At 38.3% G+C, this 23,489-nt stretch overlaps 5 protein-coding genes across 6 annotated transcripts in view; 2 read left to right on the forward strand and 3 right to left on the reverse strand.

Annotated features, from left to right (window-relative positions):
• LOC115626183 (tyrosine-protein phosphatase Lar) overlaps nucleotides 1-10,832 on the reverse strand; it is a 186,845-nt gene extending 176,013 nt beyond the window's left edge. The window contains exon 1 of one of the 2 annotated variants that reach the window (XM_030521462.1): nucleotides 10,647-10,832. The gene's annotated coding sequence lies outside the window, so the exon portion shown is untranslated. Of the gene's footprint in view, nucleotides 1-10,105; nucleotides 10,354-10,646 lie in introns of those variants that run through there. The other variant, XM_030521460.1, reaches the window with a different exon arrangement.
• A 136-nt stretch (nucleotides 10,833-10,968) lies between these two features.
• On the reverse strand, nucleotides 10,969-12,879 carry LOC115626185 (zinc finger protein 493-like). Its single transcript, XM_030521463.1, has 3 exons — nucleotides 12,633-12,879; nucleotides 11,507-12,570; nucleotides 10,969-11,439 (listed from the first exon to the last, which is right to left on the reverse strand). The coding sequence occupies exons 1-3, from the start codon at nucleotides 12,780-12,782 to the stop codon at nucleotides 11,328-11,330; spliced, it is 1,326 nt and encodes a 441-aa protein (XP_030377323.1). The 5' UTR covers nucleotides 12,783-12,879; the 3' UTR covers nucleotides 10,969-11,327.
• Nucleotides 12,880-13,654: 775 nt separating this feature from the next.
• Nucleotides 13,655-14,692, reverse strand: LOC115625930 (proliferating cell nuclear antigen). The gene is made up of 2 exons (XM_030521166.1): nucleotides 14,532-14,692; nucleotides 13,655-14,473 (listed from the first exon to the last, which is right to left on the reverse strand). Exons 1-2 carry the CDS (start codon nucleotides 14,637-14,639, stop codon nucleotides 13,802-13,804), a joined length of 780 nt encoding a protein of 259 aa, XP_030377026.1. The 5' UTR covers nucleotides 14,640-14,692; the 3' UTR covers nucleotides 13,655-13,801.
• A 328-nt stretch (nucleotides 14,693-15,020) lies between these two features.
• Nucleotides 15,021-17,220, forward strand: LOC115625901 (zinc finger protein weckle). The gene is made up of 3 exons (XM_030521131.1): nucleotides 15,021-15,208; nucleotides 15,275-16,593; nucleotides 16,654-17,220. The coding sequence occupies exons 1-3, from the start codon at nucleotides 15,035-15,037 to the stop codon at nucleotides 17,003-17,005; spliced, it is 1,845 nt and encodes a 614-aa protein (XP_030376991.1). The 5' UTR covers nucleotides 15,021-15,034; the 3' UTR covers nucleotides 17,006-17,220.
• A 619-nt stretch (nucleotides 17,221-17,839) lies between these two features.
• On the forward strand, nucleotides 17,840-23,392 carry LOC115625916 (cell wall protein DAN4-like). Its single transcript, XM_030521150.1, has 6 exons — nucleotides 17,840-17,849; nucleotides 18,729-19,803; nucleotides 19,857-21,981; nucleotides 22,074-22,120; nucleotides 22,183-22,291; nucleotides 22,902-23,392. Exons 2-6 carry the CDS (start codon nucleotides 18,762-18,764, stop codon nucleotides 23,245-23,247), a joined length of 3,669 nt encoding a protein of 1,222 aa, XP_030377010.1. The 5' UTR covers nucleotides 17,840-17,849; nucleotides 18,729-18,761; the 3' UTR covers nucleotides 23,248-23,392.
• The last annotated feature ends 97 nt before the right edge of the window (nucleotides 23,393-23,489 follow it).

A 23,489-nucleotide genomic window follows, 5' to 3' on the forward strand; every position in this document is an offset into this window, starting at 1 on the left:
TTAAACCTGTAGTTTGATCCTTTGTAGCCGCCAAAGGGTACGAACAGAGCAATTGTTCTTGAATAAGAAAGACCCTAATTAAAACAAGAATAAGGCTCATATAAAAATATGATAGATCAGAAAATAAAGTCTCATATGCAGACAACAATAGAGAACTGTTTGTTATAAAAATTTCAATTAGGAAAGTCTTTTAAAACGTTGCTATAGTAACACATTTATCGAGCAATTAATCCATATCTTTTTCTATCAGTTCATTTAACAGATTGTTAAGCTCAAAATTTTATTACTTCAGTTTTTAAGTTGTTTGTATATATTTGTTGGCTGACAACATACTGTAGAGTTAGTTTTATCTAAGCACTTACTATGAATATATGTTTTAAATTGCCTAATTTTTTGTGTATTTGTAAATGTCAAAAGAGAAAGGCTTTTAAAACACTTGTAAGTAACATTAAAAGCTATTTTACATTACTAATAGAAAATGAAAATAGAACACATACTATTACTGCAGTCTACGCTTTATCAAAAGCTATAAATTGCCTTCAAATTGGTAGCATTTAATTTATTTTATTTTTTTTATTTCTTTTATTTTTTCACTTTTTATTTGGCTCTACCCATCGCTTTCTTTGCATTGATGTACACGATTATATGCCCACCTCTAGCTTACGATTATATGTAAGCATGTATATATATTGCTGTTTGCACATATTTGCCTTTCCACTTTGTACTGTCCTGTGTCTATATATTTGTCTGTCTGTCTGTCTGTTTGTTTGTCCGTCTATTTGTCTTTCTGTGTAAGTTTCAATGACAATATAATTATGAAATGAGTGTGGCTAGCATTTCAATTGACTTGCTATTTGATTTATGTGCAATTGCAAACAGCGTGCGCTAACGCCCCCAACCAACCACGCCCTTGTAATGACATTTATTACGCATACGCCTTGTGGTACAAGTAGCAGCAGGGGTTCGTGCCTCTCTCGTTGTTGTTTTTATTGACATTTAACACACTTGTCAGCAATAAACATAGCGGTTTTCTTCATTCTCTTTTTTTTATTTATTTTTTTGCTATACTATATGGTTAATGATTTATGATCGGCCTAACTTCCAGCTCTCCAATATAAGCAGTTTAACACCCCATGGCGTAATAGTAAAAGTTTTAAGTGCTTAGTTCGTAATTTGGTGCGCGGAATATTTCAAGTGTGCCTTTGATTTGCGGGGGTCGTGCATATTAAATAGTCGCTGGTCCGCTGCCCAAGCAAAGTACTTTACTGTCTGCTTATTATTAAAAAGCAGCTTAAGTGGTGGAGTCAGGCTAATTGAATTAACTTTTCAACCCTTTGCTCGTCGCCCGTCTTACACTGTTACTCGAATTGCTGTTCTTGTTGTTGCTGTGCGTAGCGTGAAAAAGTCAAAATAACAAGCCAAAAAGGCGAAACAAGTTGCGCTAATGTTGATAAAGTGCCGCCAACTCAAAGAGATTTTCAAATACTCGCATTTTGGACAGGACCGAGGAGCCAGGAAGAAAATGTCAATCACGGCTTTGGGTTAGCTTAGATGCCCTGTAATGGGATTATCTGGACACTGAGACAATCCTAATTGGTAGCTATAGTTCTTTAAATTCTTTCACTTATTCAATATAAATAAAAAATGTGAGGGGTGACAACAAATTAACCTTCAATTGCTTTTAATGGACAAATTCTTTAACTGAGGAAAGACCGCGAAACTGATAAACAATAAAAGCAACCTATAATCATTTCATTCTTTCTTCTAAAATCATTTCATTCTTTAATTATTGTCAGCTAATCGGTAGAAAATGAGTAGCATTTTTAAAAAAAATATTAATAAACTATATTTTTGTATACAATATAAATGAAAGTTAGGGCTAAATTACATACTAATTGATCTTAATGGATAAATTCTCTGAGGAAAGACCGCAGAACTAATTAACAATTACATCAACTTCTATTCATTTCATTCTTTATTTATTATCAGCAAATCGGTAGAAAATGAGTAACATTTTAAAAAAATTTGTTATATAATATATTTTTGTAACAGTTTTATTCTTAAATTTTCTTTCAAATTGGTAACAATAGTTCTTCAAATTCATTTACCTATTCAGTATAAATGAGAAGTGGGACTACATTTCATATTAATTGATATTAATGGATAAATTCTTTAACTGAGAAAAGACTGCAAAACTGATAAATAATAAAGCAACCTATAGTTTGGAAAAATCGTTTCTCTAATCGAATAAATTTAAGCGCATTTCATTCTGAAATTATCGTCAGCTATTAGCTAGAAAATGAGTAACATTTTGTGAAGCTCAATAATGTTGTTAATAAACTATATTTTTTCTAATAGTTTTATTTTTAAATATTCTATCGAAGCTGCCATCAGTGCCGTAACACCGCAACGCGCGTAGATCTCTCACAGAAAATCGCAAGAAAAAATAAAAGGCGAAAAGGTCCAGCTAAAGTATGGCATGTAACACGCCATATCCTCGCTGGGCTATCGGTTTACGCGCTATGCTTCGTTAAGTGCATTTTGAATTTTTAATGCGCGCTAAACTTACACAAAGTGGCAAACGGGTGGCGGGCTGTCGGGCTGTCGTGCTGAGGCTGTGAAGCTGAAGGATGCAGGATACGGCTCGACTTGCTCTTCAAGTGGTGCTGATTAATTCGCTTTATTAAAAAACCATACGCCAGCTATTCGCTTCACAACATCAAAATTGAAATACATATAAAGCGAGAAAAAGAGAGAAATAGAGAGAGATAAAGAAGGGGGAATGAAAAGTGAGCCAAGAAATAAAGTTTAGCACTTGAGTTTTCAGCTGCTGCTCAGCAAAAATAATCAACACAAATTACGCGGGTTAGACTCATGGGCATTAATATGCCAGAGCGGAGGGCGTTCCCACAGCCAATTAATTTTTAATCTACGCTAAACATTGCAACAAATTAGACCTAACCAGCAAGACACAAGCGTCTATGAAACTCTTCTCTTTTTTTGTTGTTGTTATACCCATCTTGTTACAGTATTTATTTATTTTTTTGTAATTTTTTCGTTGGCGTTGCTCTCACCATGATTTGCAAAAGTGCCAACACCAGTGTAAAGGATTTTTGCCAAGCCAAGGGGATTAATAAAAGGATTACGTAGCGGAAAATGCCAGCTGTGTTGCCGACAAAGGCAACGCATACGACAACGACGAGCAGTTGCGATTGAGTGCGGCATTGCTGATGGCAATTTGTAGCGGCAGTTTCCTAGATAGTCATAAACAGTAAGCCAGGATGTGGGTGGGGATGGGGATGGGAATGGGGGCGGTAGCTGTGTAGGAGTTGGCAGCCACTGGCTGCGACTCTGCACTTGCAGGCTAATTGCGTTGCCAAACTGAACCGTACGAAGCCAAAACGAACTGGATGCCTGCACTTTTCGGGGCCGGCAACTGAGTAGCAGCAGAAGCTTTGCGTATACTCGTGTATATGTATATGGTCATATATTAAAAATAATCCATTCGATATCTGCTTTTAATACGCAAAATTTATAGCAGACGCCCGCAACAGCAGCAGCAACAAAAACAGCAATGAGAACAACCATTACAACGACAGCTCAACTGTTTGCCTGACATTTTGAAGGGCTTTTAGCATGATATTTTATTGCTTAAAGGATACAAGCATATGTATGCCCACAACTCAGAAGCCACACTCAGAGAAACAACTGCCTCCAGCTCTACTTAAGTGGGTGGCAGGCGTTTGCCATGCAAACTGAAATTAACTGTTCAGTCGAAAAGAAAAGGAGTTAAGTGTTTTGTTTCCTTGCTTCTCATATAATGAACAAGTAATCAGAAAGTAGACGAATAAAAGGCATACTTTTTCTTAAAAATAATAAAAAAATACACGTTACACTCTTTCTGAATGAAGTTGGTGAGCTTTCGAAATATCCGTTTTAATTTTTTAAAATATAAACAATTTACATCTGCTACGCTATTTTCCCAACCGATTTATATAAATCATAAATGTTAAAATTTAATTAAGACTGAACACCTAGTTTAAGTTGTATTTGAAATTAACTATCAGTTTAATTTAAGTTGTAAATGTAACAGTATAATTATATATAAAAAAACTACGCTATTCGAAATCCTTTCGTTGTAACTATAAAGGAACACAAAGGCAAGTAAGTGCATATTCAAAGAAAAAATGCTAATTAAATTTTAATAATTGATTACTCAATACAGAAAACATAAGTGAGTATAAAAAATAATGAACACACCAGAAATGCGCTTTAATCAAAAAATAGAAAACAGAGACAAAAGAGAATCAACCATAATACGCAACAAATTTTGGTTGCTAAATGAATGATCATCGCCTTTAAGTAGATCCTTCCTTCTTTTGACCCTTTTAGTTTTAAAATATTCCCCTCTTTTAAGCAATGTTTTTTCGCCAATTTTCATGTTAATTACATTTCCTTTTTTCAACAACTTTATAAGTTAATAATATTATAAGTTAAAAATATTAACCTGGGTTTATTAAAGTAGTACAAGCAGATATAATTGATTGGCATAAATAAACATCAACAAATATTAAAAAATACCTAATTTAGTTCCGTGAAAGGGCGGCAATTAATTGAAACTAATTAATTGATATAACAATGTCATGGAACTAAAATATAAAATTTATTTGTTTTAATTTTTAAGTCAAGCAAATTGGTATTATTTCTGTCGCATTTGTACAATTTATTTTTTCTCTGAGTGCATTCGCAGTCAATTACAGACCATTTTTTCACATTTTATGCAAAGCCGCCGCGCGACCATTTTAATAATAACATTTGTCTGTGGCTGCCCTTACGCTTTATGACTTTTACTGTGATTTGGCTTATATATGCATATATACGAGTGTATATGTATATGTGTATATTCATATAGAGTCGTACAATTGGTATCGTAACGGCCATAACATGAGTTATAGTCTGGTCCGATAAGCCCCACTCAATCAGCATAAAAGTATGCTATGCCAACAAGATGTCGACGCAAAGCAGCTGCAGTTAATCATCAGGAGGCGAGCCGCAGCAGCTACTCTGTAGCAACAACAACAAAAGCAAGTCCCAATTTAGCAGCACGCACGCATTTAATTAAAGTAAAAGCTTTGGCTTTTTTTTGCACTCATTTCTGCAGCATTAGTTGTTGCTCTTGGATCGCGAAAAACTTGCAAAAAATGTGGTCGTCAAGGGATGCAAAGCTGGTTGCACGTGGAGGGAAATAACGCGCAATTTATATGCACTGCAGTTTTTATTATTTTTTCTTTTTAACTGCCAAGCAACAGCCGTTGGGCGAGCTAAATATAAAAACACTCATTAGCAAACGCGCTCAAATAACAAGTTTAGAGTGAGCACAAAAAAACTCCACTTCTCAGGGGATGATAAAAACAAACCATGCTAGAGATTCATCAGCCAAAACACTCAAAAAACAAATCTAGAGTGCGTTTAAAACAACTCGAATGCTTAGGGGATGATGAAACCAACCATTCTCAGCAAAACCACTCAGGAGACACATCTACTACATACTTGTATTATAACAGCTTCTCTGAATAGGGGAGGCCATAACAACCCCTGCACTAAAGCGCTCTAGAACCAAGAACAGTACATCGAAAATAATAGCACGCCTCTTACAAAAGTATGCCATTATAACACATACCCCTAAGGGGTTTCAATTTACTCTACAAAGGTTTCAAACTTGGCTAACTTTTTTGGATAAAAAACAAACGGGCCAAATATAAAACTGTGTGTACTAATTTAGAAGCTATGCTACCAGCTTATACCAGCTATACAATTCATTTAGCACATTGTTATACAGAAGCACAACAAAATGAGAACGAAATTTTAGAACAAGGTATAGAACTAAAAAAGTAGACCACTTTATGTGTTTTATACAAGCTATAATAATCGAAATGTGTAGGTATTTTAGCTCTGTTTTCAAGTTGGACTCTTTATAACAATTATACAATTCATTTATTACACAACGAAATTATAGAACAGGTTGTAGAACTACAAAATTATACCACTTTTTCTGATTATACAAGCTATAAACTAAGAATCCAATAAGTATCTTAGTTCTTCTTTCAAGTTAGACAATTTATAACACTTTTATACAAGCGGTTTTTTTTAGAACTACGAAATAAATGTTATATATAGTTTTTTATAGAAGTTTGTACTAATGGGCAAATAGTGAGGGAGCTACAATTTTAATCAATTTGTAACATCCGTCTTCAAGAAACATACTTTTCATAGCATATTTAAAAAAATAACTCTTCTACAAGCTAAAACGAAATTTTATGACTAGAGTATGGAACTTCAAATGAAACCACGTGTTTTATTCACATGAACGAGTACTATATATAAGTATAACATGACATATTCCTCTTCAAAATGCTGTAATTGGGAATAGTACCGTTATATATGCCCAAAAATATGAATGGCGGGCCAACAAAATCGTTTACTACTGTATGCCACGTAGAAATATTTACACATTTTATACAGCATATGTATAACAGTGCAATATTATTGCTTAAAAGCTTTTATAAGAATTTCTAAATTTTCTAAACTTTTTCTAATAGATATGGTGCCACAAATAGCTTCTGATACAACAAACTGAAATACCAGCCTAAGTATATTTATAACAATAAACCAATAAGTTTTCCTCGTCTTGGGAAACTTTTGTTTTCCACGTCTAGCGAAACTTCTTTCGGGTGCGTAACCAGGATTTTTGTAGGACAGTGAAAGAGCTTTTCAAATGGTATAACTGCCTAGGGGTTGATTTAAGAAGCCGCTTTAGCTTAATGTTAATTCTCCACAAAAGTTATTCTCAATATTCACAGCCGGAATGCGTAACCATAAAATGTTTCTAGCGGCATACTATAGTTTCTAGCAACTGTAAAACATAGAAATATTATGGCATCATTAAGTCAGACAACAAATCTTGACCAAGGCAAACACTTTAATAGCCATAACATAACAAAAATCAAGCAAACAAACTAAGGGCAACTAAAGCATGACAAATGTTGGTCAAAGCTTATCGATATGAAGTTATACATACATATGTTTCGAAAAAAATGGGGGGAGGAGGGGAGGCGGTTCGTTTATCAAGTGACTTACTTATGGGCTTATGCGTAGCCGTCGTCAAAAAGCCAGTAAGTCAAACATTAAGATAGCAGATAACAAATTGACTAGTGGCCAAGTTTTTTAGAGGCAGTGTCATCGTAAGGCGTTCTTTTTTTCTTTTTTTGCAAGGGGTTATTGCATTCTTAAGGGATTTGAACTGTTACAAGCTTAATAGAGCAAGGGAAAAACTTATTGAAGGCGACCCAACACATAATGGGCAAAGTGACAAGTGTAATTTAATAAGTTGAAGAAATATTTACTGAGCACGGTTGGACAGAAACTAAGTAAATCTGGTCCATTCAGTAATGGGAAAGATGAGTATTAGCATTGGAAACTATGACTCTTAGAAGACTTGCTAGTTAACAGCAGTGAGTTCTTCATTAATTAAGGAATGAAAATATAATAGAAACAATGTTTATAAGTAATGAAACCTCCAAGTTTTTCAATTGTTCTTTTAGTAAACTTGCTGTTTACTAAAACAAGATTTAGATGATGGCTCAATAATCATTCCTAAGACGGTACTTTTAAGAAGTTATCTAAAACGAAATGAATACTTCAATAAATATGCTTTAAAATTTATACATTATCACTAAAATGTCCATTTCTTCTATTTTGTCAACCGATTTAGTTAAATTCAAAAAATTAAAGCATTTTTATTAACAATTTTATAGTTTCTCATTGTCAATTTCCTCAGAAAATATTCGTAAATGACGGGAATAAGACATTTTATTATGAAAAACCATTTCAAACCACTTTATTATTGTTCAAGAAAATTAACTTTGTTTACTAAAGATAAATTATTAAATAGTTGAAGGGGAACATAAAATGTTTTAGAAAATGATGTATAGAACTATGTCATTTAGGTAGATTCGAATAAGTAGCATACACATTTTAATTAAAAACTCCTTTATACAGAATTACTTAAATGAACTCTATTATTAATATTGAATACATAAGGACCTCAACCATTTGGAATAGTTTTAAATTAAGACACTTTTGAGTTGCCTAATTGAAGAACAAAATTTATTTTGCCTTCTAAAGAAAATTATAAAATAGTTTGAAGGAACCAAGCAGAAATAATTGTAGAAATGAAAATGGCATTCTGAGCAATAGGATTCAAACCAGTAAGTGTGCATGTTATACAAAAAAGTACAACAATTAAAGGCCACAACTATGGTTGATAAGTGTTTAAAAGTTCTGCATGCAATTATTTATTTTTTCTCAGCTGTGAAGAAATAAAAAAAGACTCTTATTCTTCGTCGAACATGTTGGTTTTTATGGTTTTTAAGCAATTATTTGTTAAAGCTTGGCTGTAATTGTGTGTTAAAAGGAAAATAAATGTATGTACTCTTATTCTTTGTCGAATTTGTTTTAAAAGAAAGAGTTATAAAAAGAGTGAAGATAATATGAAAGAAGAACGCACAGTAGCTTCAAAGATTTTAAAAAAGGTGTTAATGACAATATAACAATAATATTAATAAAATCAAGTTTTACGAAAATCAAGTGCCAATGCTTGTTTTATTGAAAGTTTTATTTAGTTTTGTATAATCTGGATGGGTTCAAATATCAATGGGTTTTCATAAAAAATAATAACAATATTATATAAAAACCTGATTTGCAGCTCATTCTCATAAAAACAAAACCCTACAAATTTGTGTGCAAATTATTTGCCTGTCTGACCGCATGTACATATGTATGTTTATTCGAAAATGTTAAGTAGGAAGAACTGTGGAACCTTTTAAAGAAACTACTCTCTTTTCCATACAAAAACCCTAGAAGCTTTTGTGGAAATTGTTTGCCTGTCTGATCGCATGTATATTTAGACTGAAATGTGTAGTTTTTTGGAAAAACTTTGCTGCCTTTTAATGAAATTACCCTCACTTTTTGCATCCTTTGCTTTGACAGCTGCATTGGCAGTAATTAAATTCAACTGGCATGTCTGCCGAAAAGCGCCAAAAACTTTGCGCGAGCAGCTGAAGCGAGGCAGCGGGCTAGGATGTTTGGGGGGGAAATGAGAAACATTAGCTGTAATTTTGAAAGCTTATTGATTGTGCCGCAGATATGTCGATGTGCACTTTCAATATGGAAATTTGTGTCTCATTACTTTGACAAGTCATTTGGCATCGCCGCCTGCGCGTAATTGCTAATGAGAGTGGCAAGAAGAATTTTAATTTGGAAATGCTTGGTGCCGCAGGCACTCCTCTGCCACACCAAATGAAATGAAACACTTTAAGAACTTGCCACTGTCACTGATAAGAGTTTATTGCAGTGGGTGGGAAACTTCTTAGGGCAATTAACTTGCCGCACATTAAATGATAAACCAGGCAATGGCAAAACGGCAACGCACAAAAGGAAGTCTATGGCGACGAGGCGACGAAAGAGGCTGGACAAAGACAAGTAGATAGGCAAGAGAGGCAAAAACAAAGTGGTGGCTACCTTGCTACAATGCCGCCTGGTTGCCTGCCAGCTTGGACATCCTTACTGGTTGGCTGGCTGGTTGGTTAGTTGGTTGGTTGGCAATGCAATTTAGGTCAAGCCAAAAGGATAATGCGGTTCGCGGCTTCTTTGCACACCCAAACACACACACACACAAAACTTTTGTTGCCAGCCTTTGTTGCACTTTGGCGTTAGTTTTGAGCCCAAAACTGACGAGCCAGCCAACTAGCTATTGTGGCGAAACAAAATTCCAATTAGAACGCACTGTTGCTTCAACTTTCGAATTTAGAGATAAAGGCGCTGCCGGGCGCGCTTACTGTTATTGTGTTGTCATTATTATTATAATTATTATTGTTGTTGTTGAATGCCACCAAGCCAGCAAACTGGCTGGCGACCCACCTACGCACCTCTGAACCCGTTTTACGATAACGTAGCAAAATAGCCGGACACATACACACACAAACAATTATACAGCCTTATAATTTGGGTGGCATTTTCATTTAAAACAATTAAAAGTAAAACTTACAAATCGATTTTTTTTAATTCACCGTCATACACACTGGCAGACACACACACACACGCGCGTTGAAGTTGTGCGTGCGTAAAAACATATAGAAAACGCCGACTTGTGCAACAATACAAACACAGAATAAGAAACACGACAAGCAATACGGTATGCGTTCATTTATAAAGATTTCGTCACTAATTCGTAAAACACATGCATGTTTACAGACTGGGGAAGGGGCCCGTTGGCTAAATGCATTTATTCTAATTTTTAAAAGCACTAAAAACACGACATTTCGCGCAGCAAATGTAATTTTCGCACCATTTGTGTTTGCTGTTCGCAAACGAACTGGCTCACAAGCTGGCTCTGTGGAACTGAACTGGCGAACTAGCTGGTTCGCTAACTCCGCAGATTGAGTCTCAAAAGAACAGCTGTGCTGGTTCACTGCAGACACGGCTGATATATTTTTAAATTAATTTGTATATTTTCAATATATATTATTAAACCTCACTTTAAATTTATTAAAACTCACTTAAAATTATAAACATTTATCGCATCTTACTTGCAATATAAACGCCATTAAGTGCAGCAGCAATTTTTTTCATGTGCCTCACAGCGCCCGCTGGCTCTGGCTGTTTAATTTTGTTTATTCATAAATGTTAAAACACTTAACCTTGTCTCTGCTTAAAGACTTCTGAAATTCATTTAAAGCTCAGTCACACACATACGAACGGAGGCACGGCGGTACGGCTATGCACTTTGTTTTTATTGGGCAAGTATCGATTTTTTTTTTTGATCGAGTTCCGAACACATAAAATTTAATTTGAATTTTTTGCGGTTTATTTTCTATTTTTATTACAACAAGTTTGTACTGCCCGTTAGGCTTGCGACGCCCAAAGCGTGTATAAAACAAATACACATAGTTTTTAATTAATAATTTGGTAATTCTACATGTTAGGTTCAGGCTTTAAAATTAAACAATCCCAAGCCAGAGAGCAGACACGAGGGAGCGCACGCTGTCAACTGAACTAAATTCCTTTATAAGGCAGTATATTGGCTACTTTGTCAGGGGGTGGTCGAGAGTGGGCCAGCCTTTGACATACACAGGACATGCGCAGTGGATGGATGCAGCGTCCCGAACTCCATATGCCAAGATTAGTCAAAATAATTCAAAATTGCGCGCCAACCAATCATTTCTCCCACGGACTGACTGTGAATGTGTTGCGAAGGATTAGGCATTGGATTATTGGGGAGCAGCTTCGGATACCACTGCAGGCTTATTGGGGTTTCTGTTGGCGGCCAAGCATGCACTTTGTTTGGGGGCCATCGGCAAAAGATTCTCCTTATTTCTGATGCTATTTGTAGAACACACATAAATTAATTTTTATACATATTAAGAGCGTATTTTCAATCCTATCTTACAATGCTTTGAGGTCTTCCAGCTTTGGTAGATCCCGACTGTAGGTTCTGGCGGCGCCGGCCGCTTTCTGTGCGGCCAGCTCGACTGGATGCACTCTCTTCTTGTGTCTGCAACAATTAGACCCACTGGCAAAGGTGCGATTGCAAAAGTCGCAGGAATATGGCTTCTGGCCAGTGTGTAGTATCAAATGACACTTCAGGGCATTGTCACGCTTGAATTCCCGTCCACAATAGTCGCATTTCTGCTGCATTTGATCCGTACGGATGGGTCGATTGGGCGTGGGCCGAGAGTCGTGTGTTTCTTTGTGCTGCCTTAGACATCTTTCGCTCTTAAAGCATTTCTGGCAAATATCGCACTCGTGGGGCGCGTATTCCGTATGGACCAACATGTGATCCTTGAGTGCGGCATTCGACAGCACGCCTGTGCCGCACTGTTCGCAGATAATGGGTAGTGGACGCACATTCTGGTGCACATGCCGAACATGCTGCCACAGGTAAGAGTTGCTCACGAATTTCATGTCACAAGTCTCGCACGGATACATTTTGCGTTGGGTTATGGCCACATGGCACTGCATGTGACGCTGGAGTCCCACCCGTGTACCGAATGTCTTATCACACTTTGTGCAGAGCAGCTTCCTCTCGATCTTTTTCGGTTTATCCTTAGATGATACACATTTGGTTAAGCGCTTCTCTTCACTGCTCTTTAAAAGGCTGCCCTTCTCGCTGGCTGTGTCTTCAGCAACTTCTTCCACGTTAGTTTCTTTTTCCTTCTGCACGCAAGCCACAAGTGGATCTTCCTCCAGCCTGCTCTGCCGCTGTCCATTCATTTGTAGTTCCCCATCTTCCAAATGGTGGACATCAGGCAGCAGCGAGTCTTGCTCATTGCCCAGAACAAAAAATTTGTTGCGCACTTCTCGCACATCCATTTCATTCAGCTGGGGCGTGCTCAACAGTTGACCATACATTTTTTGCACCTTGGATACATGCTTCGACAATTCCACCAACGTTTTGATCAGGGTAAGGCACTCTGAGCAAATCATCTCCGGCAGACCCTCGCCTGGAGTTATCTGACAATCCAAAGCAGGAGTTACTGATTATTGAAGGGCCAGCTCTAGTCATTGCTACTCACATTCACCCAAAAGATTTTGCTTATGGCCATGGCTATGTATCCTACGCCCGTTAACTTCGACTCGTTCATACTTTTCACCACCACATCCATATTGTTTTGGATGTCATCGTTGGCGCACAGTCGGCACCACATCTGCCAATTGCCTGCCATAAATATATTTGCTTTTCATGTATTTTCTAAGTCGAACAGCGTTGCGGAATTATTTTAAATGATGCGAAATTAACCAGACTAACTAAATTAACATGCGACTGAGCTTTCCTGCGCTTTTAGGACGCGCTAACGATGAAATGAAAGGCGTTATCAAAATCGTTGAAAGTATTACAGCAATCGTTATCATTGAAGTGAAACTTATCGATTACACAGTCTATTTAATAAATAGTAATTACTCAATTTAAATAAATTGAAATAAACTTTTATTTTTAGTTAAGTATTTCTATCGTAAGTCCATTTGCAATGCCGAATTGAAAATACTCTCTTTTTCAGTTGTACGTTCTACAGATATTTTTAATATGTCCAACACTGGCTAGTTTTAATAACGATAGCTGGACTCCGGTCACAATAGGGATATGTTTTTTGTTTTAAAATTTTGCTTAGCTTCAGGCTTATTTTACTATTCATCCTAGATTAGCGATTATATAATGGTTTAACAGCTCATAATAATATAACTAAAATGGCTTAAATTAAACAATTATGAACAATATGAATATATATTTTTTTAATTTTATAAATAAACGAATTCATAAGCTGACTGTAATTTTCGGAAAAATTGCTTTTTTAGGGCTTTTTCGTCTTCTTTCATTCTCTTTTTTGGCACAGTAAAGAAATTTCTGAAATAATTCGCGTTTTTCGTGAATTTAATATTAATTATTAATGATATTTCTATACAAAATGGGACTTTTGACTATTTTCATTTCATAAATGTAAATTTGTATATAAGAGAGTTTTTTCCCAGGTAATACCCACTCTAGCTTGAAAATCAACCACAAAATAAAAAGCTGATAAATAAAAAAAATGCTTCGATATTGTCTTTTTAAAATATAATATTTGAATATATAATTTGTGTAAACATAGTATTTGGTATAAAAACGGGACTTATAGAATAAAAATTGCACAAAACATTGCACGTGCATTAAATGGATAATTTAAAAAAATAGTTAGAGTCCTCCCTTTTACGCCTCCGGCTCGTCCACCTTGGGAGCTAGATAGTAGCGCACATAGCCGAAATTTTCGATGGCATATTCCACTAACAATGGCACATTTACAGCCATGCCAATCTTAACTTGCTCGGAAAGTGGCGTGGCGCGTGTAAACGAAGACAAATATCTGCCGCCAAATGAGAGAGTAACGGGCTCATCTACCTCGATGCTGACTCTCTGTGTTTCCTCATCGATGACAGATTGGGACAGCTTGATATTCGCTGTGCCCGCATCGCCACTAGCCGAGAACTTGATGCTGTCCTTCTGGCAAGCTATAATTACCGTTTCGCTAAACATGGCCAAGTCCCGGCAAATGCGGGCGAATTCCACAGCAGGCATGCGCACAACACACGCATAGCTTGTGTCCGGAATGCCCAGATGCTCCTGCTCCAGATTCATCAGACGCAGCTCATAGTCCGAGGTGCGTTCCTTGCTTTGCGATTCGAAGGCAAAGAGCACCTTATCGGGCTTATCCTGAGCACTTATGGTTACGGCATCGTCGTTGTTGGCACATTTCAATACCTTGGCCAGCATGTCCAGGTGCAGGCCCAAGGAAAGATTGCGATCGCAACGATATTTTTCGAAACCCTCGCTACTCAAGGAAAGCTCCACCAAAGAGACGTGCGAGTCGTCCATGGCCTGCAGCTAGATAGAGTGTGAAGAACTGATGCTTTTTGTTTCTTTGCTAAACATTTAAACTAACTTGTATGCCAGAGTCGCTGCAATCCAATGTGCTAGCCTTGAGTATATCCTTCAAGGCCTCCACAATCTTTTTCAGCAGCGCTGTCTTTCCTAGGCGTGCCTCAAACATTTTTTACACTAAAAATCCCCGCAATAATTTCGCAACTGTTATTGTAACGCCTAAAAAAAATCACAAACAAAGCGAAACACTAACAACGACACAGAACAGCTGATTTTTGAACTAGAGAGTGCGTCAGGGCTGCAGAGCATTCAAATGTATTCAATGATATATAAATACATACATATGTATATTGAAATAATAGGAATAATATTAATTAAAGACTGCGCCATGTATTTAATTATTTGTTGGTTTATTTGCTTAATTTTTAAGGAATTCTTTTAAAATGCATTAAAATATAATTTGGTTCATGCGCTCATGCCTGCAATGTCAACGATGTGGCAACGCCGCAGTTTCCAAAATATGTTTTGCTGCAATTTAATTAAAAACTCCTCCTGAATGTTGCAATGGCTGTGGCAGAAAGCGCACAGGATCTAGCCACAAACTGGCAGCTGTGGTGCCGACTTTGCGCTAAGGATGACATCCAAGGCAACATCAATGTTTTTCTAAAGAACGAAGCGGACACCACGGATGCAGGAGGAGATCTAACCATGGCCATAGGAAAATACTTTTGGGTGAATGTGAGTAGCTAGTGGCTAGTGTGTTGGCTTCTCCGTAACTCTGTTACTTTTTCCTTCAATTGGCAGATAACTCGAGGCGAGGAGCTGCCCGAAATGATATGCACAGAATGCCTAGGCCTGGTCACATCGCTGGTGAACTTCTCGGAGCGCATCACGAGGGTACAGAAAATGTATTGCATATTGCAGAGCAGGTCCAAGCAGAAGGCATTGGATATGCGAGAGTTGCGCACCAGATTCGGACTGCTGGACGAAGAGCGGGAGGCAGTGGTGCTGCCGCAGCAGGCGCTGACGGAAGTACACTATGTGGTGGACGAGAAGCCGAAAATAAATGAGCAGGGCCTGCTGGAAGAGGCGCTGGAGCTGGAGAATCCGCTTACCCCCTGCCGGCGAACAGAGGGTGGGGAGAACAAAGACGAGGAAATCAATGCTGCGGAAGAAGATGAATCGCTGGCGGATAGCGCAGAGGACCTGGCTAGCGAGCCCGGCAGTGCATCGAGCTGCAGCAGCAAATCCAGCAGACCCGTCAGAGAGATAATACGTCGCAGAGGTCGCAAGAAAGGCAAAGAAAAAACATCCGATGGCAAAATCTATGAGTGCTCCGAATGCTACAAAGTCTACACACACACCTGGACGCTGCAACGCCATATGCGACATCACACAAAAGAGGAGGAGGAGGCGGTGTCTGACCAGACGAGTCCCGGTGAGCAGCTGCCATGTGCCGAGTGCGATAAGAAATTTCGTACACGCTACCAACTCCAGCGCCACATGCAACAGCACGTGCCCATAACGAAGCGAAAAATCTATCCCTGCAACAGCTGTGGCAAGAAGTTCACCAGCAACTATTCCGCCCAGCTGCATGCCCAGTATATGCACCAGGACGAGCGGCCGCGACCCTTCATCTGCGAACAGTGCGGCGTCGCCGTGCACTCAAATGCCGCGCTCAAGGAGCACATGTTGCGACACACAGACTACGCGCCCTTCGAGTGCGACATTTGCAAGAAGTGCTTCAAGAGCGCCAACCGCCTCAAGCACCACAAGGAGACACATGATCCGCACAAATACATCTGTCCAGAGTGTGGCATGCAGCTGAATTCGCGGCCCACGCTCAATCGACATCGACTCGTCCACACGGATCAGATGCAGCACAAATGCGACTATTGTGGACGGGAGTTCAAGCGTGCCAAGGCCCTGAAGAATCATCTGATACTGCACACTGGCCTCAAGCCATATTCCTGCGACTTTTGCGATCGCACCTTTGCCAATGGCTCCAATTGCCGGACGCACAAGAAGAAGTCGCATCCCGTCGAGCTGGCCGAACAGGAAGCGGCCGGCGGCGCCAAAACCTATAACCGCAACATACCCAAGCTGGAGGCGCTCAAGGCTTTGTAAGCTATGATCCATCCCTCCAATACATTAGTTTAAAGTCTATTCTGCCTTTCCAACAGCACCAAAAACAAGGACAATCTGTCACCGGTGGCCACCAAGCAGAGCGGTTGCTTTGCCTTTGGCAAGAAGCCCAAGCCGCCCTCCACTGTTCCCGAGGCGGCTGCTCCTCCCGCTGCCATACCCACCATAGACAACATTTATAATCACATCATGAAGCAGTCGCCCACTGTGCCCAAAGAGGAGCTGTCCCCCTCGACTGTCGCCGCCCCCTTTGCGCCAGAACAGCTGCTGCTGACTACGACGGACAATGGCGTCGATCTCCTGCAGGCAACTCAGGTGCTCCCAACTAGTCCCAGTTCGAATCATATCGAAGAACCGTCCGATGCCAGCTCGCAAGTCTTCTCTTATTGAGCGTGCCACACCCCAGCATGCCTTTGTGTATTAATTAGGCAATGTACTATATGAAAAGCCCATTGCGTAAATCCCTAATTTCTCCCTAATTCGAAATCCCGGTTTGGTATTTATTTTAAGTTTAAAAACTCTATAATTTAGCCTCTACATTGTATATTATTTCATCAAATAAATACACTATAGTTATCAGTGCTTAACTATAGCCTTCATTGTAATCAGTTGGCGAAGAATTTAACCCTTTTTAGAGCCAATATTCTTGATTTTTCAAATATTGGAGTAGGGATAATGGATTCTCTAAGAGGATAATTTTTCAAATGCAGTTTAAGAAAACTTTATACTAAGCTGGCGGATGTAAGGGATAAAATATCTTTAGTCGGAAAATTTACATCAAAAGTTTCCAGAATAAGGTGCTGGAAATGGTCTCTAAGGCATACATCTAATATAAATTGTATTCCAACAAGAATATGGTTCTGTTTCCTAATAAATAACCAAGAATCCTAAATTCCATCCGAAGACGACACGTAGGCAAGAACCTCTCCCTTGTAATTGTTTCAGATATGCCGTACACCTACCCTAGGTGGCGCTACGCACATTTCAATTCCCTGACTATTGGTGAACTGCAAGAATTTCATTAGTTTCAATCATTTCTGCTAGCTAGGCATAGCATATCAATTTTTTCAATTCATTGCGGTCCGATAATAGCATTAGGGTTTTATATTCTATTGAGAAACGGCTTAGTATCCATTTGGCGAGTGAACTGTGCGATCGATCTAAGTGTACTTAAATGGATGTTACGATCATTATAGTTTTTGTGTGTCTATCAGCAATTAGTAGCTTTGGAAATGTGAGTGCAGTCTTGAATATGATTAAGCTTTCTTCATTTAACACGCACAAACATGTTTTGCATTTGTAACGTCTCTTATTTGTGTAAACCGAAAAGGTCAAAGGTCAACAAACTTTTGTAAAAAAAAAATATTATACGTAATTCTTTGCTACTCATAAGTGAGACTAATGTCCGATTAACTCGTCTGATTGTGTGAATTAGCATTTAAACCACGAGTACTAAAAAAAAGACTTGATTCTATTTCCAGCTAAAGGTTTGTTTTCTTTGATCCTTAATCTCAAAGCTCTACGAAACATTTATTGTTTTTGGAATTATGAGTGTTATTCGAAAGTAAATACAGCTCGCTAATGTGGGGAAAGATTATTTTTAAATACATAGAATTATGTATTATAAGTGCTCACGAAAATCAACACAAAGTGAAGTACAACTATATTTGTTATATCAATAAATCGGAAGAGTGATACGAGTTCTCCAAGGGAAAGCTTTCAACAATCCTATTTATTATCTCCTATTCTATTAAACCCTGAAATAGTAATATTATTAATCTTCAAGATATATTCGTCTTTGTTCTCGAGTCCGGTATTTTTGATCTTTTAATGAAATTTTGATAATAGTCCTTAAATTGAATTCCCGTCTTGTCGTTTTACTGACAAAGACTATAAAAACATTTCGAAACGCCTTATTTGGAACAACGGAGTCTTTGTAAAGAGATCTTACTGTTTTTATATAAATATATATATAAAAAAAAAACTATATCATACTTTTATATTTATAAAGAGCATCAGGTTTTTGAGTCTTTAAAATATTACAATCACTCATCATATCACTGGCTATCTTAAGAAGATTAGTTATTTATTATTGTATGTGTTTCCTTCGCAGGAAATCGATTCGTATCAGGAGTCTAATGAAGATATGCGGCAGGATTATAATAATGAGCCCAATGATCGCTCTGAATTCAATGGAGACGAGCATATAAGGAACTGGAGAGCACGTCCAAGATATCCTGGTTTGCACCGACCCTATGAAAACAGGCCAGTCCATTATCCAGCACCAATCCAATACCAGGAATATGATACAGATGTCGAAAGACCGCCACCGTATGACGACAACAAACCGTTTCCGAATAATGGCAGAGAGGATAACGCCAGCGGGATAGGTAATGTTTCGTCCTGGTTCAAGTTGTGGGCGGAAAGTCAACGAGCATTGATTGGCACCTTCGTGCGCGAAATAATAAGGGAAATGTCGAAAGCAAATGGTAAATTAGGGTATTATCCTAGGCCACATCGCAATAGAAAATTGGCATTGATCGAGAGGTTGGTCTACCTAGTTGAGAAAATTCTAAAGAAACTTAAGCCCAAATCGCATTTGGAAGAACATGATATACCAACGCATAGACCCCCTCATTCTACAGATTCAGCCGCAATGCACAATTTGGCCAATTTACTGAAACATTGGGCCGATAATCAGCGCTCCTTGATTGATATTTTGATGAATGCAGCGAATGAGCTTGCGCAAAATAGACCCATTCCCAATGAATACCCATCGAGCTCGGACCCAGCCATTAAGGACCCGAAAGAACAGTTGGCATTCATTCAAAAGTTGATGCAGATATTAAAGGATGTTATACCAAAGCTACAAGCGAATTCAACTTCGGAAGATCCAGCACCCGCACCTGCACCCGCACCTGCACCCGCACCCGTACCCGCAGAACATAACCCGAACAGGCCTATAAAGATTCCAAAATGGCCAGTTGCTCCGACTCAAGGCCCTGAAATAGACAAAATAAAGAATGTGTTAGGGCTCATGGACCAATTAAAGAAAATGTTTGATGAAAACCTAAAAGATACCCCCGAAAGTGTGGTACCATCATTGGATGCATTGGGCTCGACCGTGAAAATATTGAACAAGATACAGAAGTTGTTGAACGGAGCGGACGATAAAGACGATATAAAAAGTACTACTATATAACATTATACAGATGCAACCACTAATTATAGACAATTTTAGGTACTACGCTTATAACACCAAACCCACACGAAACATCAGGCCCTCCCCAAGCCACAACCAAACCACAGACAAACAATGAAACCTCAAACCCCCAGGACAATCAAAATACTAATACCACCCTGCCCCCTGGAGCATCCGATCAAGAAATAAAAGACTTGCTGGATCTATTAAAAAATGTTCAACAAATGTTTAACGATAAAGTAAAGGGTTGTGAGAGTGGAAATTTAACAGCCATCGAAACTCTAGGAACGGTGTTGAACTTTTTGGAAAAACTACAAGCATTACTAAATGATGCCAAGAAACAGAATCCAAATGGCACCACAGAATCTCCAAACAAACTACCAGATAAGAATGCCTCCCCGATCGATAAAGTAAAGGAGGGATTGAACTTGATGGATAAGTTGGCGAAGCTGCTTAATGACAAGTTACATCATATGGCAAATAATCCTACTAATTCGCAAGCGGATTTAGATCTCTCAAAGGAGCTATTGGATAAAATCAGAGAGTTACTAAATGGCCAGGAGAGCAACCAACCAATAGTTCCTACTGTAAGTACTACACCCAATCAAAGCTCATCAGCGCCCTCTAAGCCAGCTACGACAGAGAACCCAACAGACATACCCAATAATAAGACTACTGAACGAGTTGGTACTACTCAGATTCCCACATCACTTATTGTGCCACAAACTAGTAGCAGCACAACTCTCGGAGAGTTTAGCCCCACAGCCTCTGTGTTGTTACCCAGCAGTTCTGCGTCGACAACAGTCAACACTGGTATGAGCAACTTAATGGCCAGTTCCAGTGAACAAACAACAGTACCCGGTAGTTCTACGCCGACAACAGTCAACACTGGTATGAGCAATTTAATGGCCAGTTCCAGTGAACAGACAACAGTACCCGGCAGTTCTGCGGCGACAACAGTCAACACTGGTATGAGCAACTTAATGGCCAGTTCCAGTGAACAGACAACAGTACCCGACAGTTCTGCGGCGACAACAGTCAACACTGGTATGAGCAACTTAATGGCCAGTTCCAGTGAACAGACAACAGTCAACACTGGTATGAGCAACTTAATGGCCAGTTCCAGTGAACAAACAACAGTACCCGGTAGCTCTACGCCGACAACAGTCAACACTGGTATGAGCAACTTAATGGCCAGTTCCAGTGAACAGACAACAGTACCCGACAGTTCTGCGGCGACAACAGTCAACACTGGTATGAGCAACTTAATGGCCAGTTCCAGTGAACAGACAACAGTCAACACTGGTATGAGCAACTTAATGGCCAGTTCCAGTGAACAAACAACAGTACCCGGTAGTTCTACGCCGACAACAGTCAACACTGGTATGAGCAACTTAATGGCCAGTTCTAGTGAACAGACAACATTACCTGGCAGTTCTACGCCGACAACAGTCAACACTGGTATGAGCAACTTAATGGCCAGTTCCAGTGAACAGACAACATTACCTGGCAGTTCTACGCCGACAACAGTCAACACTGGTATGAGCAACAGTGAACAGACAACAGTACCCAGCAGTTCTGCGGCGACAACAGTCAACACTGGTATGAGCAACTTAATGGCCAGTTCCAGTGAACAGACAACAGTCAACACTGGTATGAGCAACTTAATGGCCAGTTCCAGTGAACAGACAACAGTACCCGGCAGTTCTGCGGCGACAACAGACAACACTGGTATGAGCAACTTAATGGCCAGTTCTAGTGAACAGACAACAGTCAACACTGGTATGAGCAACTTAATGGCCAGTTCCAGTGAACAGACAACATTACCCGGCAGTTCTGCGGCGACAACAGTCAACACTGGTATGAGCAACTTAATGGCCAGTTCCAGTGAACAGACAACAGTCAACACTGGTATGAGCAACTTAATGGCCAGTTCCAGTGAACAGACAACATTACCCGGCAGTTCTGCGCCACCCACTCAGTCAGCAACTATAACGGACGCTCAACCAGCTCGTAACACAGATGTCCTCACTTTTAATAATTTAACACAAATTGTTCAAAACATTACCAACGATATTATGAAACCTGTGGTGGAGGCCGTTCAACAACTGAAATATTCGATATTCCACGATTTCGATGCCTTTAAATTTGATCAGGCAGAGAGGTGGGTGAACAAATATAGAATTACTATCATTCCATAACAAAATATATGTTAAAAAAATAATTTGTTTTAATGTAAATTATTTTTCTTAACAGAATGAAAAACATAACAACTTTGTTAGAGAAATTACAAACTGGTGCAGGTAATTATTTATTTATATAGAAATACGAAATATGTAATGCACATTTAATTAAATATTTATAGCCGCCGCGAAGCCAAATCAGCGATCTGTGCGAGCGAAAGAGTTAAATCAACAATCAGTTAAAAGCGCCGGACCAGTCGCACTAACAGATATGAGAGCGGAACCGACTGTGTAAGTCCTATTCATTATTTATCCACATAAATCAAAATATCTACTTGATGGAGTAAAAAAAAAGCACTTTAAAAAAGGGAATCACAAAAGATTGGACTGCACCTTTTAAAATATAAATTTAGGGTAAGAAAAAGTTGGAAGCTACGGAAAAATTGTTTATTTTATGCCGTCTTTAAATATTGATGCCGAGTATTTCTTGATATTAAATCACAGTTAAATAATAGTATAATAGAGGCTTTTGTGCAATTATGTTTCTTTATTTAAATAATTAATGTTTACTGTACCTTTTAAGCCAAATACTCAAAATAAGAACAATTAAATCATATAAATTTAATAATTATAATATTGGGTGTGGGAAAAAGAAATCCCCTCTTTGAATTAGAGAGCAAAATTTAACGCACACTGCTTCATGTTTAGAAATATACAAAAATTGCATATAATTGTTGTCCACTTATTCAAGTATAAAAAAAGAAGATGAAATACTATAAAATTTTTTTTATATTGCTTATTAAAAAAAAAATTAGCAAAATATTGGAAATGCTTTAAACTTTTAGTCTGATTTATTATTATTATTATTATATTATTATTGTATTTATTATACTTTATATAGCAAACAACGTTCTGAAAAGGTGGAAAACAGTCAACCACTGAGGGCTACGACAAAAAAGATCATCAATACGACAAAAAGGAGCACCAAAACGATGAAAAAGACCACCAAGACGATGAAAAAGAGAACCAATACGAAGAAAAAGTGCAGCAATGCAATAAAAAAGAGAACCAATACGACGAAAAAGAGCAGCAATACGATAAAAAAGAGAACCAATACGACGAAAAAGAGCATCAATGCGACGAAAAGTAGCACCAAATCTCCACAGGCAACTGAGGTGGTGACTTCCAATCCAACTTCGAAGTTCCTGACGATGAGCGATGCCTACTCGCATCTCTTTCGATTTTAAAAGAATGGGAAATTAAAAATTTCTATGTTTGTAAATAAACCCTTTCGGTTCTGTGGCTTGGGTTACTAAATCATGTCAAACTAACATTAAATTCAAACAAAATAAATATGCTATTTCCGGGCTTGAGCGGCTATTGGACCTATTATAACGACGACTACTTTTTCTTGTGGAAATGAATAAATGTGGGAACTGGAGAAAGTAATTTCCAAAGAGAAATGAAATGTTAAGCAACTGAAAGCTTA

The sequence above is a fragment of the Scaptodrosophila lebanonensis genome, unplaced genomic scaffold, assembly GCF_003285725.1.
Source record: "Scaptodrosophila lebanonensis strain 11010-0011.00,11010-0021.00 unplaced genomic scaffold, SlebRS2 tig00000080-arrow-pilon, whole genome shotgun sequence".
Taxonomy (NCBI): domain Eukaryota; kingdom Metazoa; phylum Arthropoda; class Insecta; order Diptera; family Drosophilidae; genus Scaptodrosophila; species Scaptodrosophila lebanonensis.